The 15639-nt window shown below is 43.6% G+C and overlaps 1 protein-coding gene across 1 annotated transcript in view; it reads right to left on the bottom strand.

The window, feature by feature from the left end:
* Positions 1–13847, bottom strand: part of FGF10 (fibroblast growth factor 10) — an 85859-nt gene extending 72012 nt beyond the window's left edge. Inside the window, exons 1-2 of the mRNA XM_083703720.1 lie at positions 12940–13847; positions 11831–12786 (exon numbers count right to left, since the gene is read on the bottom strand). Of these exons, the coding sequence (XP_083559846.1) occupies positions 11831–12227 (397 nt within the window). The 5' untranslated portion in view covers positions 12228–12786; positions 12940–13847. The remainder of the gene's footprint in view (positions 1–11830; positions 12787–12939) is intronic.
* Positions 13848–15639: the final 1792 nt, after the last annotated feature.

The following is a 15639-nucleotide window of genomic DNA, read 5'->3' as shown; positions in this document are numbered from 1 at the left end:
ATTCTAGGGAGCTGCACCTCCAGCACTAAAAGCCTGTTTTCTTTTATAGGCTAAGTCCACCTCTGGGTCTTGCACCACAACATCTGACATGTGAGGACAAATCTGCTCGCATTTCAGAAGCCATTTGAGCAGGCTGATCTAAATGTGTATGCACACAGGAGTCAGTAAATTTACCCCTCCCCTCCTGCAGTTGTGTTACTTGATCAAAGCTAGTTTTCTAACCAAGCTACGTACGCTAGCTCCAGTAGTTGTATAGGGAGAAGAACCATCAAGTCCAACAAGGGTGTGCAGCTACCAATAAGAATTGCCCATATTTAACAAGCTTTCAACTCTGATTATGGAAAACACAGCTTTTCCAGATGCAATCTGGAGCTGTTTCCACTTGGGGTGGGGGACAGAAGAAACACTCATTTCTCTGTCCAGATGTGTACAGTCAAATCCAATGCAGAATTCAGTCAGAAGTAATGCACGTTGACTTCAATGTAACCTACTCCTAAATAGATGTACACTAGATTAAGAGGATTTGAATAATCTCATGGATTGAGGCAATAAAAGGGTAGGAATCAACACTACAAACTGAAAATAAATGGACTTGAATGTCATAGATTCAAATGGCTAGAAGAAGAACAATCAAAGGCTATTACTTTCCACCAGTGTGATTTGCCTATAAAGCAAACCCAGTTGATGAACGCACTCTGCCTCGGCCTGAATGCAAAACTCTGAGGTATGGACATGTTAGATATAGCTAGCTTCTGCACCATTTGCATATGTCATGTTCGTATATTAGAATAATAACCAGAAGGATGTGAAGAATTGGGAGAACTGAAAATCTGGAGAAAATTGAGATAGAATTAATAAACTACATTTAACAGTCTAGTCCTATTCATGCCTACTCAGTCATAAGCCCCACTGAGTTCAGTGAGAATTCTTCCCAGGTAAATAAGCATAGGACTGTGATATACCAAAAGGAAATACATTTTCTGAACAAGAAACCCAGAATGATACAGTGATCAATCAATGGAAGTGGAATAAAGAGAATCCTTTGCAGGTATGTATGGGATGGGTAAGTCATGACCTATGCAAAGGGGTAAGGGAAAAATCTATTTGCTACTGTTTTTTTGTTTTTGCTTTCGCAAATATCTAAGCTTGAGAACACAAATACTTATCTGCAAGTGTGATATCTCTTATGTCATCTAAGACCCTGATTTAACATATCTTAGGGTACCTTAAGCTCTTCTTCCAGCAAAAGGCATGTAGAAGGTATGCCTCAATTCATTAATTAACGTCAAGTAAATGCAGGAGGAGATTGGCTTTAGCTGAACAATGAAACAAGGCAATGCTTTCATACTGACACCATGTCTCTTAACAGGCAATAACAGAATGCACTGCACATGTTAGGAGCAGTAATAAGGCACAGTCCAGTTGTCCACCTTAGAAGGGAATCTATTCTGCATATCGTCAATGATTTATTGTTCCAATTAGAACAGAGTGTTCAAAGAAAGAACACCAGTGACCTAATTTAAAAGCAAAGAATGCCTGTAAAGCTGTTATTTAAATGTGTGACCCAAGTCACATTTTAAAGGTCCTCATATCTCCTAGATCACATTTGAGTAAAAATAAAAATAAAAATCTGGACCAAATATAATTAACCTTGCTTTAATAACCAAACCACTGGAGAAGGAAAATACAGAATTCTGAGAAATGGTTTGTACTTTCTTTTTGTGTGTGCTTTAGAATGTATCCTGATTTATTCCAAAGAAGATTGGAGCATGATAAGTAAAAAAAAAAGGGGGAGTAAGTGCAAAAAGGTTTATGATTTTAAGATTTTGTAGTAAATGTTATCCCTAAACAAATTAGATCCCAAAACTGAAGTAATCCAAAGCTGCTCTGTCCATTTCACCATAGATTGAGAAGCAGGGGTGGGTGGGTGTCCAGTTCATGTACATGTGTGAATCCACACACATTTTGGGGGGTTAATAATTATGTTATTCATATTACAGTGGGGTACGTGTACAAGCTCTCATCACCCAGCTCTACTGTATTTTTTTTTTTTAATGATATACCCAGCTCTACTGTAGACTGTTGTGCCTTAAGTACAAGAGTGAAGGTAGACTATGGTCCCCATCAAACTTTTCACTGAAGCCAATGGAAAACTACACAGTATTTGTAGAGTTTGTTAAACTTGTTGTTTCAAAGGTTTAAAAAAGGCAATTCCCTAACATATTAACTCCCAGAGGCTTAAACAAGTCTCTAGCGGGAGTACTTTAGATGTGAGTGCTTTGCATACAAAAATATTTATTTCTAAGCTAAAGGTGCAACGTAAGACCGATACACACAAAGAGAGAGACACGTGTACACTTGGTTTCTCAACCCTTCAGTGGCTGAATGGGTGACTTGAAGTTCAGTGGCTGAATATGAAAGTTTTACCTGATGGCAATTTAATATCTGATGACTCAGATATGCAGATCTTCACGAAATGTTGAAGATGTATTAACCATCCCTGATCATCACAGTATCACCGAGGGTCCACCTAAATCACCTGTGGAGAGGCCCTTTATCACTGAGCAGGTGGCACCATTTTTAAACCTTTGCCCGAGCTCTTAGACCAGCTGCAATTGTCAGTTTGTAGTTCTCCACTTTTTATAATCAGTTTTCTTGAGGTTGAGAACTTGTTCCAACACGGTGACGATGAGATTAAGGAGGGGGAAGCTGACAGGCAGTGTCACCCACCAAGCTGGTTGTAAGTATGAAGGCAGGTGACAGGAGCAAACCTGCAGTAAATTACACCAAGCAAGTGGACTTAGCAAAAACAGGATCTGCACAGGAGTGTCAGGCCTAATGGGCACAGCAGCTCATCTTTGGTAAGTCTTTCCCCTATGAAGCAGTTGCTAAGACTGAAGGTCCCTGCCTCTCCACAGCTGCTTAAGTCCCCCTCTCTCCAAGGTTTTCCCAAAGCAATCTGAGACTGTGGCCGCATGAAACTACCTTCTCCTCTCACTAAGCCCTGTAACCTCTTCAGCTTCTGATACCTCCTCCTCCTCCCAGTCTTCTCCCTCTGACTACTCATCATCATCATCCCACCACCTCTCCCTGGGCACTGAGCCTGCTTCCCTTGGGGGTTCCCCAGCTGGTTCCTCCAGCATTCCTTTGCGTCCATCCAGTTTCTGACAGCAGGTAAGGGGTGGTACTGGTGCTGGCTGAGGACAGATTGAGGTTGGTGGGGCCATGACCCATTTCCCCTACTTTATGTTCCTATGTGATGCTCCATCTCCCTGTGCAAAATCCCCACCAGAGCATGTGTTTTTTGCTTATATAAGGCCGTAAGATTAGCCCTGTTGAAATAGCGTGGGACACTCAAGCTCCTTTGGCCTTTGTGTTGTACTCCTCTCAGGTTGTCAGGGTGATTCCTACCAAATGTTTTCATAGTCATCTTTAGCAGGTGGCTATAAATCAGATTTATGAAGACAAAGGCTCCTTGCAACTGTATATTTTTAATGGATTTATGATAAAGCTTTGGTGATGTGTGTGGAGGGTCTACCCTATGGGAATGTGGTAAAGGTAACAGGAGAGTGTCATGTAGACACTAAAGAATACAATCCCTTCCGCATTCATAAATCCTAAATGCCCACAGTTGTAAGTCACTGGTTATAAATTATGTAACCTGGGTCCAGGCTTAAATGAGAAAGCAGTTGGTATAATAAAAAGCAACAACTTCCCTACCCAGGAAACAGCAGTATCTATTAGAAGGCCGTATATAATTTTCTATTTTCTGGATGCCATGTTTGTTTGTTTGTTTTATCTATCAGCAACATGAACTAACCTTTATTAGAAAGTGAAAAACAGTAATATTGTGAAGACTTATTTCTAAGAAAAACCAATTTACTTGTTTAACAAGTAAAGACAAGACTTTGAAGGAACATTAAATGTGATTTTACAGAAGCATTTTCATTCAGTATAAAATAGCACACATTGCTAATTCTGCTTTTATTCTGTTTAAGGTTTTAGCTCTGAATTTAACGTGCCGTTATCTCACTTATTTTATAAAATTGTTGAAATGATTTAATTACTCTTGACAGCAAGTAAGATCTGTCTCTTAATGTGGAAACTACTGAAAGAAAATAACCAAATAGCAGTTTTGCCACATACATTTTTGAAAACATCATTCATATATATATATATATATATATATATATATATATATATATATGAAGTCCTCCTCCAAAATGAAAGAAAGTAAGCAGTTCCCCATTAAATTTCAAAACAATCAGAGCAAGAATAGAAACTGATACTCAAGGTTGCCGACATGGACAAATTTACAGATTAGATCCAATCTCAAAATAAGACGAGCAGTGTTGATGGCAGAGAAATTGATCCCATTTGTATTTTATAGGACATATTTGAAAAAAGAGAGCAGCATATTTGTGAAATGCTTTTAGTACAATGAAAACCAATTGCTGCATTTCCATTCAAAGTCTCATGTTACTACAACGAAGCCTTATCACAGGCATAGACAAACTCGGCCCTCCAGATGTTTTGGAACTACAGTGGACCTGACCACTGGTCCTGTTAGCTAGGGGTGATGGTAGTTGTTGTCCCAAAACATCTGGAGGGCCAAGTTTGCCTATGCCTGCCTTATCCCAAGCTGGGACACGATCTGCAGCAATCAGTGATTTCTAAGTGACATGGTTAGAATGAGATATATAACTGCATCACTAATAATGCTGTAGTCAGGGGAACATCCAAACACCAGTTATAAATAATATAGGAGTCCTAATTTGAAGGAAGACTCGGGTAACAGTTATTTATTTAATAATTTTATCCCTCTCTTCATCCGAAGAAGGCTCCCAGAGCAGCTTGAAGACCAATAAAGGAAAAGATGGTCCCTGGCCTCAGGATTACAATCTAAAGATGCAACGCAAATGGAAAGTGGATTGGAAGGCAGAAGGATATTGAACTGGACATGCATACTATTAAAAAACAAATAAATGCCTAATTTATTGCATTCAGGCTGCATTTAACATTTAACATTTATTGCTTAGAGAATGTTAACTCGGGTCAACCCTAAATGATGCATCAGTGGTGTGTAATAACCTTCACAACGAATCCAGGAACAGAATGCTACTCTGGTGTAGGAAGCACCGTAACAGTATTTCAGCAAGTGGATTGACCTGTCCACTTATCCTTCTCCCATAAAACATCTAAGAACTTCTGCCTAATCCAAAAGATTCATTCCTTCTCATGGTCACCTGTTGTTCGTCACATTCTTATTTCCCATTTAACCTTTCCAACAGTCCTTCAAGTTAATATAATGGCCAGCAAAGACTCAAGAGGAACCAACATTTTTACGTAACCAGACACTGCAAAGCCTGTTCAGTAAGTGCAAACTGGCCATACTATTGTTTGATGGTTTTAAAACTGAGGAGCTGGACTCAGGCTATGTTGGGAAGAAACCCCCTGTGACATGAACTATGCTGCATAGCAGTAGCTTTCAAACGAAATACTGGGGATCTTCAGGAACCCCAAGTATTTGGGTCAATGACAAGAGCAATGGCAGACAAACTTCTGAGAAAGACAATGGGTATGTTCTAGGGCGTAGGTGCAACAGAAGCCAACTTTGTTCAAAGCAGAAGAACAGGGATGAGGAAGCAGTGGCTCTCCAGATGAGGTGGGACTTCCAATTCCCATCAGTCCCAACCAGCATGGCCAATGGCCAAGGGATGATGGGAAGTGCAGTACTGCAGCACCTGGAGGGCCACAGGTTTCTTAGCCCTAGCCTACAATATGTCCCAGAATCCTCTGCAAGTAAACAGAGGGCTTCCACGGCAGGCGGGAAGCGTCTCTTCAGTAAACAAGCTGAAGTTGAAAGTGATTATTTAAGGAGAAGTTTGGAAAGGTTGACAGCTATGCTGTTCAATAGCCCATACCCCTGTGAATATGCAACCTCCTTTTTGTGAAATTATTTCATATTGTGTTTATGTTCCACATTTCCCCATGAGATGCATGGCTGAGTGAGAATTTGGATCCTGGTCTCAAAGAACCTTGTTAACACTGGTGAATCCATAATGTGTGCATGTGTGTGTTTAACCTTTTAGGTGGCTGTCATTTCTCCCACTGCAGCTCCCTCTCCCCTTGATGCTTTTCTTCCTAGGGGTTACCATTTAACTGGAACTCACAAGGCTGGGTGTATGTATCAGCTTGGGAAAGGATAGCTGCTGTACAAAAGTGGCAAGAGGAAAAATCACTGAAGAAGAGCGGCAGGAGGAGAATGGCTTACGCACCCCTCCCCTGCACTTCTCTACTTGAAACTGTCCCCTACCAAATTGGCTTTTCCCTAGGAAAAAGCAGCTGTCAAGGTTTATATGTAATGCATCCTTAGGCTATTGACTCGTTTTGCTTCCCAGTTTCAAATTGCTTTTGACAACTTTTATTATTCAGAGCCTGAAGCCCCCAAAACTATTGCTTGAAAGATCAGCAGAACATATTCCTAATGCAACCCCAAGATTGCAACTACAAAAACAAGCACCTCTCCCCCCCCCCCATCAGTAGCTTATCACTGTGAAATTCACATGGGTCTACATTTGCCATCTTTAGACCAATACTGGGGTTGCAATCCTATACGAACTTATCCAGAATGGAAGTAAGGCAGATTAAACTTGTTAGGGCTTAATTCTGAGTAATCGTGTTTAGGACAGAATTGCAAACATCCCAAAATTTGGTCCTCTATTTTGCAATCTACTACAGATGAGAGAGACCCAATCCTCAAACTTTTCATGGGCCATCTCTGGGGTGAAGTTGGAGTGCTTACTCCTAACTATTATTTCACACATGTTATAAGTCGTCATCATCAGAGAGAGACTTACAGCTGCTTTGTTCACTCCTGGAAATCAGCTTCTCAGGAGCAGCTTTGCAGCTGCAACACTGAGGTAAGAAGGAGTGCTGAGTGGTCAAGTTTCAGGGCAAAGCTCTAACTGCAAAGAAAATAAAACAAAACCCAAGCCATCCTACGCGTATCTAGTGACAGATATACTCCAGCAATGCTAAATTATGCAAGCTGTCCCAGACTTTTGACAGAACCACCATAATTCACCCCCAATTCCCATTATCCTAAAGGTATAGAAAAGGCTGAGGTAATAGCTCTGTGTAATCAAGTTGGAAAACATCTGCCAAAGTAAACCTTTATTTAGTGCTTAATATACAGTATTTATAGAGCAAACCTGCTATGGAAATGAATCTTGTTGAAGCTACTTTAATCAGCGGGTGCTGGTTACTCTCCCCAACTTTCTGTTTATTCTCCCCACCCCACCCCCTCTGAAACCCTAAGCATAACCTAGGAAATCAGGCCCAGTGAAGTCAGGACCCATTTAAATGCATGACTCCAGAATTGGCACGAAGAATTGGCCCAGGTGGCATTGCACATGCCCCATGCCTTGACATAGCAGCCTGCCCTGAACTCTGCTGTGCTAGTGCTGCATACACAGACAAGGAAAATCAGTTTAAATAAGGCTCCAAGTTATGTCCTCCTTGTTCACCTGGTATCACTCTGAATTTTGCTCCCAAGCACCCATCTTTAAACTGCTGTCATTATGTTCATCCCCAGCATCTGCCCAAGATAATGGCACCTGCAGTAGAAAGCTCAGATTGCAAACAAATGGACAACTGACAATTTGCTGCCATTAGGTGCAGCCATTCTCTGTCGCCTGAAGTCCTCTGCATCCCAGCTTACCCATGTGGCAAACGTTCCACGTGAATCTTACTTGCAAGAAATGCAAAAACTCAAAAACCTGAAGAGCATCCAAAATGAATCCCAAAACAAAAGAGAATGTGTCCCAGAGGGCTGAAAATAAAATGTGGGTTTTATTTTTGTGAATGTCTGTTCAGAGGTCTTCTTCTGTGGCCACACTGAGAAATAGCCTGCAGGGTTCTCTGTTAGATACATCTCCTGTTAACATAAAGTCACAAGTTAATTTTAATGGGAGATGCAGTGGCGTAGCACGGGTTGTCAGCACCCGGGGCAAGGCAAGTAATTTGTGCCCCCTAACCCGTGGATTTGCGCCCCCTAACCCTAACCCCCAGATGTTGCGCCCGGTGCGGCCAGCCCCCCTGCACCCCCCACGCTACGCCACTGGGGAGATGTATCTAACAAATATCTTCCTATGAGAAGCATAGACTAATGGTGGACTCAAACCATTTGCACCCACATTAGTCATCAACTCATGAGTCGGGACCCACTCCTTCACCACAGGTGGGTTGCAACGGCAGTACTACCACCCTACACACCTCTGTGTCAAGTTGTGGATCATGTTAAAAAGCTGCAGAGGCAGAGAGGCAGAGAGCCAGGTGGCAACCATATCACCATGTTATTTTCCAGGGTCAGAATTATGACCAAACAAAATTCTATTTCCAAAAGCAAAATGCATAGGAAGACAGAATGCACTGTGACTGAGAGGGCAGCAAATTCAGAATGGGAAAGAATGAGAATTGCCCTGTTGGATCTGACCCAAACACTATCCAGATGGCTATGGGAAGCTAACAGGCAGGGCATGAAACCAACAGCCTTCTCTAGCATGTTTGTCCAGCACCTGGTACTAAGGGGTATACTCTACTTGTTTGTGGAGGTTCCATTAAGCTATCATGGCTGATAGCTGTTGACAGACCTCCACGAGTCTAATAATCCTTTTCAAAGCAGTTTAAGCTGTCAGCCATCACTATATCTTGCAGCGGTTGAATTCTGCAAGTTACGCAAAGAAGCCTGCCTTGAAAAGGGCTGCCCTGTCAGCTTCATTTGGTAAATCTTAATTCTAGGGTTGTGAGACAGAGAAGGAGCAGAGGGGAACTTCTGATCAGAATACATGCAGCCTACTTCTAACATAAGGTGACGACAGATGGCAACATCTCTAGGATAAAACTAATATACCCTAGAGAAAATCCTGCAAAGGCGAAAAAAGAAAAAAGAAAAGCACAAGCCCTAAGAACTGCACTCTCCGTAAACACAATGAGCCAGCTCTGTAAGAGGAGATGCCAACATGAATAAAGATAACAGCCAGTCGAAAACAAAGGTCTGCTTCATATGTCAACGCCGGCTTGACACAAGTACACAGTAAATATTTAGCATGCAGAATTTAATACTACCACCACATAAAACAGGGGCAACTGTATGTGCTCAGTTCCTCAAATGGCATACTCAGCCCACACCTGGGGAGCAACTCTGGTGCCCTGCAATGTGTTTTCATGAACACAGCAGGACGAATATGCAGAGCTAAGGTTGTCTTTAGAGAATAGAAGCTCATGGCCTCAACCATACTGTGCACAAAGCTCTCAAGGAGGTTTGGCTGGCTGTTCATACAGATCTGTGAAAGGGGTTCATGCCACCAGCTACTGACAGTCCATGTTTGTTTGGCATGACTGTGAATGCAAGGCTCTGAGCAGGAACCCTGGCCAATCCCATACTAACATTTGCACATTCACTGAACACATGAAAATGGGTTTGTTGTCTGGACAGCTCTGGTCAGAGGCAGTATTAGAAAACTCTGAGTTTGCTTGTTGCACCTTTGTCACAAGCATAACCACTTAAGCTGTCACCACTCCCAATGCTTTGAGCCTGTTGGATATTATTATTATATATTTGAAAACAAAAAATATTAATAATATCATTTCCATGGATCTCACGGCGGTTGTCCAATTTCTGTGTCACAACAGCTCTGCAAAGTAGGTGAAGCAGAGCGAAGTCATTTGGACCCAGGTCTCCATTGTCTGAGTTTTTCACTGCACCAATACAATATGCTGCACTGTACAATATTTAATATGTACCTGCTTCTCCTGGAACTCACGAAGCAGTCCTCAGACATCCCAGAATACTCTGTGTCATATGATTGCTTTCTGGCATTACTGTTTCACAAAGCCTGAACTAAACAATGTCTCTGGCATATACAGTGGTTCTTCAACGGAGCAAGCATTTCCCGCTGCACACATTGACGCATGTGATAATAAATAACACAAGCCTGTGAAAGCAGACAGAAAGTCAAGTGTAGCCAGCCAGCAGGGGCCACAGCAGAGGAATGCATGAGTTGTTAAAAGCACAGCTGCTTTAACCAACTAAGCACAAATAAATGGGTTAGTGAGAGTTATACGGTAGTTATCTTCTGCAAGATGCAACATTGTCCACACTTCTCAAAACTGCACATTGCCTTTTGTTTAAAGAAGTCCCCCATTAGCTATGCTTCTTGTTTGGATTAAATTGGCACTGCTCTGTCCAGCTATAGCTGTGAGGCACAGAGTTAATCACACACTATTTATAGGTCGTGTTTGTGTGTGTGTGTGTAGAGCAGTGTACTTAAAAAGAAAAGAAGTGTACCTGTTTCTCCCTTGACTGTCTCCTGAGGCTAGTGTGGTAGACTGATTTGGCCAGAAAAGATCAGTATTCACACCTTCACACACTCCCTGAAACAAACCGGATCAACCTGCTCACATTCACCATGTCATCATTAGGTCTAATCTACTTTGCAAGGTTGTTGTGAGGATAAACCTGAGATGAGTGAGTGAGAAAGGGCCATGCGTGAACAAAACATTGAATAAAATGAATTCGCTGGATTCCCAACCAATATCAAGAGGTAATTTTTAATTATTATTTTTAAAATCAGCTTATCTAGAGACATTTGTCTTGGCAGTTATTTATTTATCTACCCACCAGGACAGAGTCGTTTAAAACTATCCTGAAACAGGCTGTGAGAAACAACTAAAAAAATAACTACTTATATCCACTTCAGTCTGGAAAGAGATATATATGTGAGAATGACTTCTTTTTTTAAAAGAAAAAAAAATGACAGGGAGATGTGTGTGAGGTCTGGATGACTTGATGCAGCCCCAGATGTTTACAAGGCTCTCTCAGGGATGCAACTTGAGACCGTTTAAAGCAGGGCGAGGGGGAGAAAGAAAGGACTGACAGGACGCCACCAAGCCACACATAGAATTTGACAACACAAAACACACACAAAACCCATGAGTGTCACGGTATAAACTCCATAGGGTACCAGCTTTTCCAGCTAATGAAATTTAAGGGGAAATTGAGAAGTTAAGGGGAACCCTCAAGCACCCACTGGCCATATAAAGAGATCTTGCTCGTTTTATCTGACAGTTGCCCTCCCCTCCCTTTGAAGAGATCGCCCCTCAATTTAAAAAGCACTGTCAAAAGAGAGCATTTGCTTCGTGTCAGGATACCGCCAGAGCTCCCTCCGCCCCAGCCCCTTCCTTCACTTCGCCGAGCCTTTTGATCTGCCGAGTCTGAGTGTGAGCAGACACACTAGCGCGCACCGGTTTTATTAATTCATTTTTGACACTTTCTAAGTTGTGCTCGGAACTTTCCTGGCTCTTGCCGCCTTTCCCGAAGACCTGACACTTTCCTGCCCCGGCTGAGGCGCAGCAAAGGGCCGGCTGGTTATTCCAGTGACGAGGGAGAGACAGCGCTGACCTGAAGGGATGCTGAGAGAGGCGGGGGGGGGGGGGGGAGAGAAAGCTTCACGATGAAAGCTTCTCTCTCTCTTCCCCACAGTGATTCCACCTCTGAGAGCGATGGAAAGGACGGTAACGGTATTTCAACAATGCCTGGGAAGTGGTTTGTGAAGAGAACTTCGCTCACACACATAAAACCAGGGCGCAATTCCGCAATTCCTCTCGCGCGCTCGGTTCCAAACCCCTCAGAAGGGCGAGGGCGCCTCTGAGCGCGCGCAGAGCGCCAACCTTCCTTGCGCGACGCCACCCTCCCCGCCCCACCACCCCCGCGTTTCGAGGGAAAGGCGAAGAGGAGGAAAAAAAGAAAAGAGAGAGAGAGACTTACTATAAGGGCAGTTCTCCCTCTTGGTGCCGCTGACGTTGCCGTTCTTCTCAATCCGGAGGAAGAACTTGTTGTAAGAGTAGAGCTTCCTCCAGCGCACGTCTCCTCGGAGGTGGTTGTAGCTCCGCACGTGTCTCCCCGCGCTGGCGGGCGAGGAGGAGGAAGAGGAGGAGGAGGATGGCGACGACGACGACGAAGAGTTGGTGGCCTTGAGGAGCAGCATGTCTTGGCCGTGCTCATGGCAGGGGGCAGCCAGGGACGACGACATCCAGAGCAGCAGCAGGAAGACGAAGCTGCGGCGGCGGCGGGAGGAGGAGGAGGAGGAAGAAGAAGAGGAGGAGGAGGAGGAAGGCAGGTGGGCGAAGGCTGAGGCACCCTGTATCAGTCTCCATTTGCACATTGTACTGAAGCTCTGGGCGCGGGGAGATGCCTCATGAAAAGAAACATACTGGAAGGGGGAACCCCGGGGAGAGGCGAGGGGACAGCTGATGGGGAGCCCTCCTGCTCACAGACCTCGGCGCGCTGATCTGGCCTGGAGGGAGGGCGCCGACTTCCATGCCTCAGGGGGCCAAGCGCTCCGCAGGAAACGGTGCCTTCGCTCCACTTTGGGTTCCCCCACTTCCACGCGCTCTCCTTGGTTCGGCTTCCTTCGCCCTCCTTTTATTAATCCTTCGAGTCCTTTCCAAGAACGCACAAGCGCACACACGCACACACACCACAAAGTTGCCTTACAGTTTTCTGGGCGAGCTCAGGCGGTTGTTTGGCTTGCAGATTTTCTTGGCGATCTTTTTCTTTCTCCCTCCTTCTTTCTTTCTCTTCCCCCAGGCCTTTCAACCCCCCATCACCAAACTCCTGGGGGCTGGTTTGCCGCTTTGCTGCTGCTGCTGCTGTTGCTGCTGCGAGCGCGCGAGGCTATTTCGCCCTGTGCACCATCTCTCGCAGAGGCAAGGAGGGAAAGTCTGCAAAGAGAGAGAGAGAGAGAGATGACAAGGCGGGTGAGCGACGACACTTGCAGCGGAGCTGGTGGTGGACAAGGGGGGAAAAATCCGGGAGAAAGCAAAAACGAAACGGGAGGGGGGTCAGCGCCCCCCCACCCTGAACAACTTCTGCACCTTCCTCTCACCGAAGTTCAGAAACGCAGTCCTTCTCAGAAGCAGAAAACAGGGGCTTGCACCCCCCTCTCTTGAATCTTCCAGAAATAGATAGATATCTGTATCTCAAATATCTGTATATATATATATATTTCCTGAAAAAAGTAAAAGAAAAAAAGATTGCAAAACAAGTCCTTTCCCCCTCTCTCTCCGTAGGGTTGCCAACAGGTTGGAAGCTGTATCCTAAATGCTAGAGATTAGGAAGGAGAGAGGTGGGACGTGCCTCTGGTGGTCAAGTTTTATTTGCAGGGGGTCAAGCAGCGGTGCTGGGACATCTGAAACCCTTTTGCAAGTTGCAATGAGCAAGCGCCTACTGGGAGCGGGAGAGAGAGAGCGAGAGAGAGACTCCAACAGAATCTGCCCTTTTCCCTTTTCCTTTTCCTTTCTTTTTTTCTTTTTTGCTTCTTCTCCTATAGCAGCAGCAGCAGCAAGCAGCAGCCTTCAGCTAATTGCTCCTCAAGCAGTCCTTCTGGCCACCAGCATGGCTTGAGAGATTCATGCTTTACTAATTTTCCTGTCTTCCCCTCTCAGCCAATCCCCTCTAGGGAGCCCTCCTCCTTCTCCCCCTCTTTTTAAAACTTGTTTTCTAGAGAAGGATTTTTATTTTATTTTTTTGGCAGTGTGTAGTTGAGAGCCACCTGGTGCTTGTGGCTTTGCTGACGGACTCTCTCTCCCCCTCCTCCCGCCCCAAGCACCCCTTCTATAAAGAAAGGAGGCCGTGTGGGTAAGATCTGGAAGAAAGGATATAAGTGCAGACAAATTCTAAGAAAGCAGTTTATAAGCTGGTCCGACGGAAATACAGATATCCATAATTAGCTCCCTTTGCTTCCCCTCCTGCTAACTTCCTTGGAGGTCTCCAGCGCGCTCTCGCTCTCTCTTTTTCTTTCTTTCTTTCTCTCTTTCTCTCTTACTGCCTCTCCCATTTATTTTAACGAATCAATGATTTCTGGCTTCCGTTGCTGAAACCAAAAAAAAAAAAAAAGGGGGGGGGGTACTGCACTTTTAAAGCTTACTCTTCCTTTTGAGCGTCTCAAGATTTATCACTCCCCAACTCACCGCGAAATAAGCCCCCCTTAAATGAGCCAATTTCTAATTGCTAACATGACTCAACTTACCAAATCACGCCTTGGACTTCAAAAGAAAATAAGAGGGGGAAATGGGGGGGGGGGGACTTTTATTGGCATTGCAAAGGTTTGCCCATAAAATCTGTCTGTTTTTTTTTATATTATTAATGCAATTTCCTTTACCAGAAAGAAGCACATTTTCCATTTTGAAATCTTTTTTTTTTTTTGTAACCATCTATTGTTTATGAAGGGCAAGTAGTGATTTATTTCCCACAGAAGGTGCTGTTATTATCCACCCCTCCCAGGGAATTTGTCATGTTCCACAAGGGCTATCATGACAGATATACTAGGCTTTTCCTGTGATGAACTCTGTTGTTGCCAACACTTAACAGGCTTCCAGTGGGATGTGCCAAATTTGTATACCTTCCTCGATGTTAAGGAATCAGAGACTGCCTCTCTCTCTCTCTCTCTCTCTCTCTCTCTCTCTCTCTCTCTCTCTCTCTCTCTCTCTAGTTCCTAAGGACCTGTGAGATTACTCTGCTGTTAGAGAGTTACATGCCATGACAGTGTTGTGCTGGCATACGCCAGCATAAAGTAATTATTGCAACATTAGCCTTCCAAATTAAAAGACAGAAAGAAGGAAATTCTCTCATATGTAAACATACGGATTACTTGGAAGAAAGCATGATTTGAATAAAATGCTGATCCATGGAACGCAATGGAAAAATAGCCAGGGCATTTATATTATATCCATTTGGAATCAATTTTTCCTTGACTAGCTGAACATATGTACAGAACAAATAGTTCTCAGATTGGATTGATTCATTAGCTTGGGCTTTCGAGTGTATTGGGAATGCTGCAGCAGAAAATTAGGAATTATTTTCTTTAATTATGATGTGCACTTTGTTACCAAAGACTCATTTCTGAAATTTATGGGCTTTGATTCTGGGGGAAACATTTAAACAGCCTTCAAAATGAAAAAGAAAAAGAAAAGTCTAGTTCTGGAATTCATGTGTTTTATTACGTTGTTTGTGCCATTCTGAAATAGCTGTTCTTAATGTTTGATCCACGCGCTAAACGCTTTGGAAAGTTGTGGGGTTGCATTTGATTTAGGGAACGGTTGAGGTCTTTATTTACAGAGAAAAGGGGGGAAGCTATTGGGAACATACAGAAGCATAGCCATGTTTGTCTGTAAAAACAACAAAGAATTGTGCGGCACCTTTTCAATTTTATTATGGCATAAGTTTTCATGGACTACTACATCAGTTGCATAGTCCTCAATTGGCAAGTTTATATAATACAGGAGGGGGAATGTGTACATTGGGGAATTACATAGAGGCCCCAGAAATTATGGATATCTACTATAATCCAACTCACTCAGTGATATAACTAGCTGCTTAATAGGGTTATGAATGAAATGTCTGATGATCAGGCCAATGGCACATCTAGTTCTCACAGTGGCCAGTGCCAGATTTACGTATAAGCTAAACAAGCTTTAGCTAAGGGCCCCACTGTCTTGGGGCCCCTCAAAAAATTCAAAGCAAAAAAACCCCCCGATGTACATTTCCAAAATATAAGTTAAAAAACAAATAAAACC

This window comes from Podarcis gaigeae (genome assembly GCF_964106915.1).
Source record: "Podarcis gaigeae genome assembly, chromosome: 11".
NCBI lineage: Eukaryota > Metazoa > Chordata > Lepidosauria > Squamata > Lacertidae > Podarcis > Podarcis gaigeae.
The sequence above is the reverse complement of the archived record's forward strand: the minus strand, read 5'-3'. Positions and strand labels throughout refer to the sequence as shown.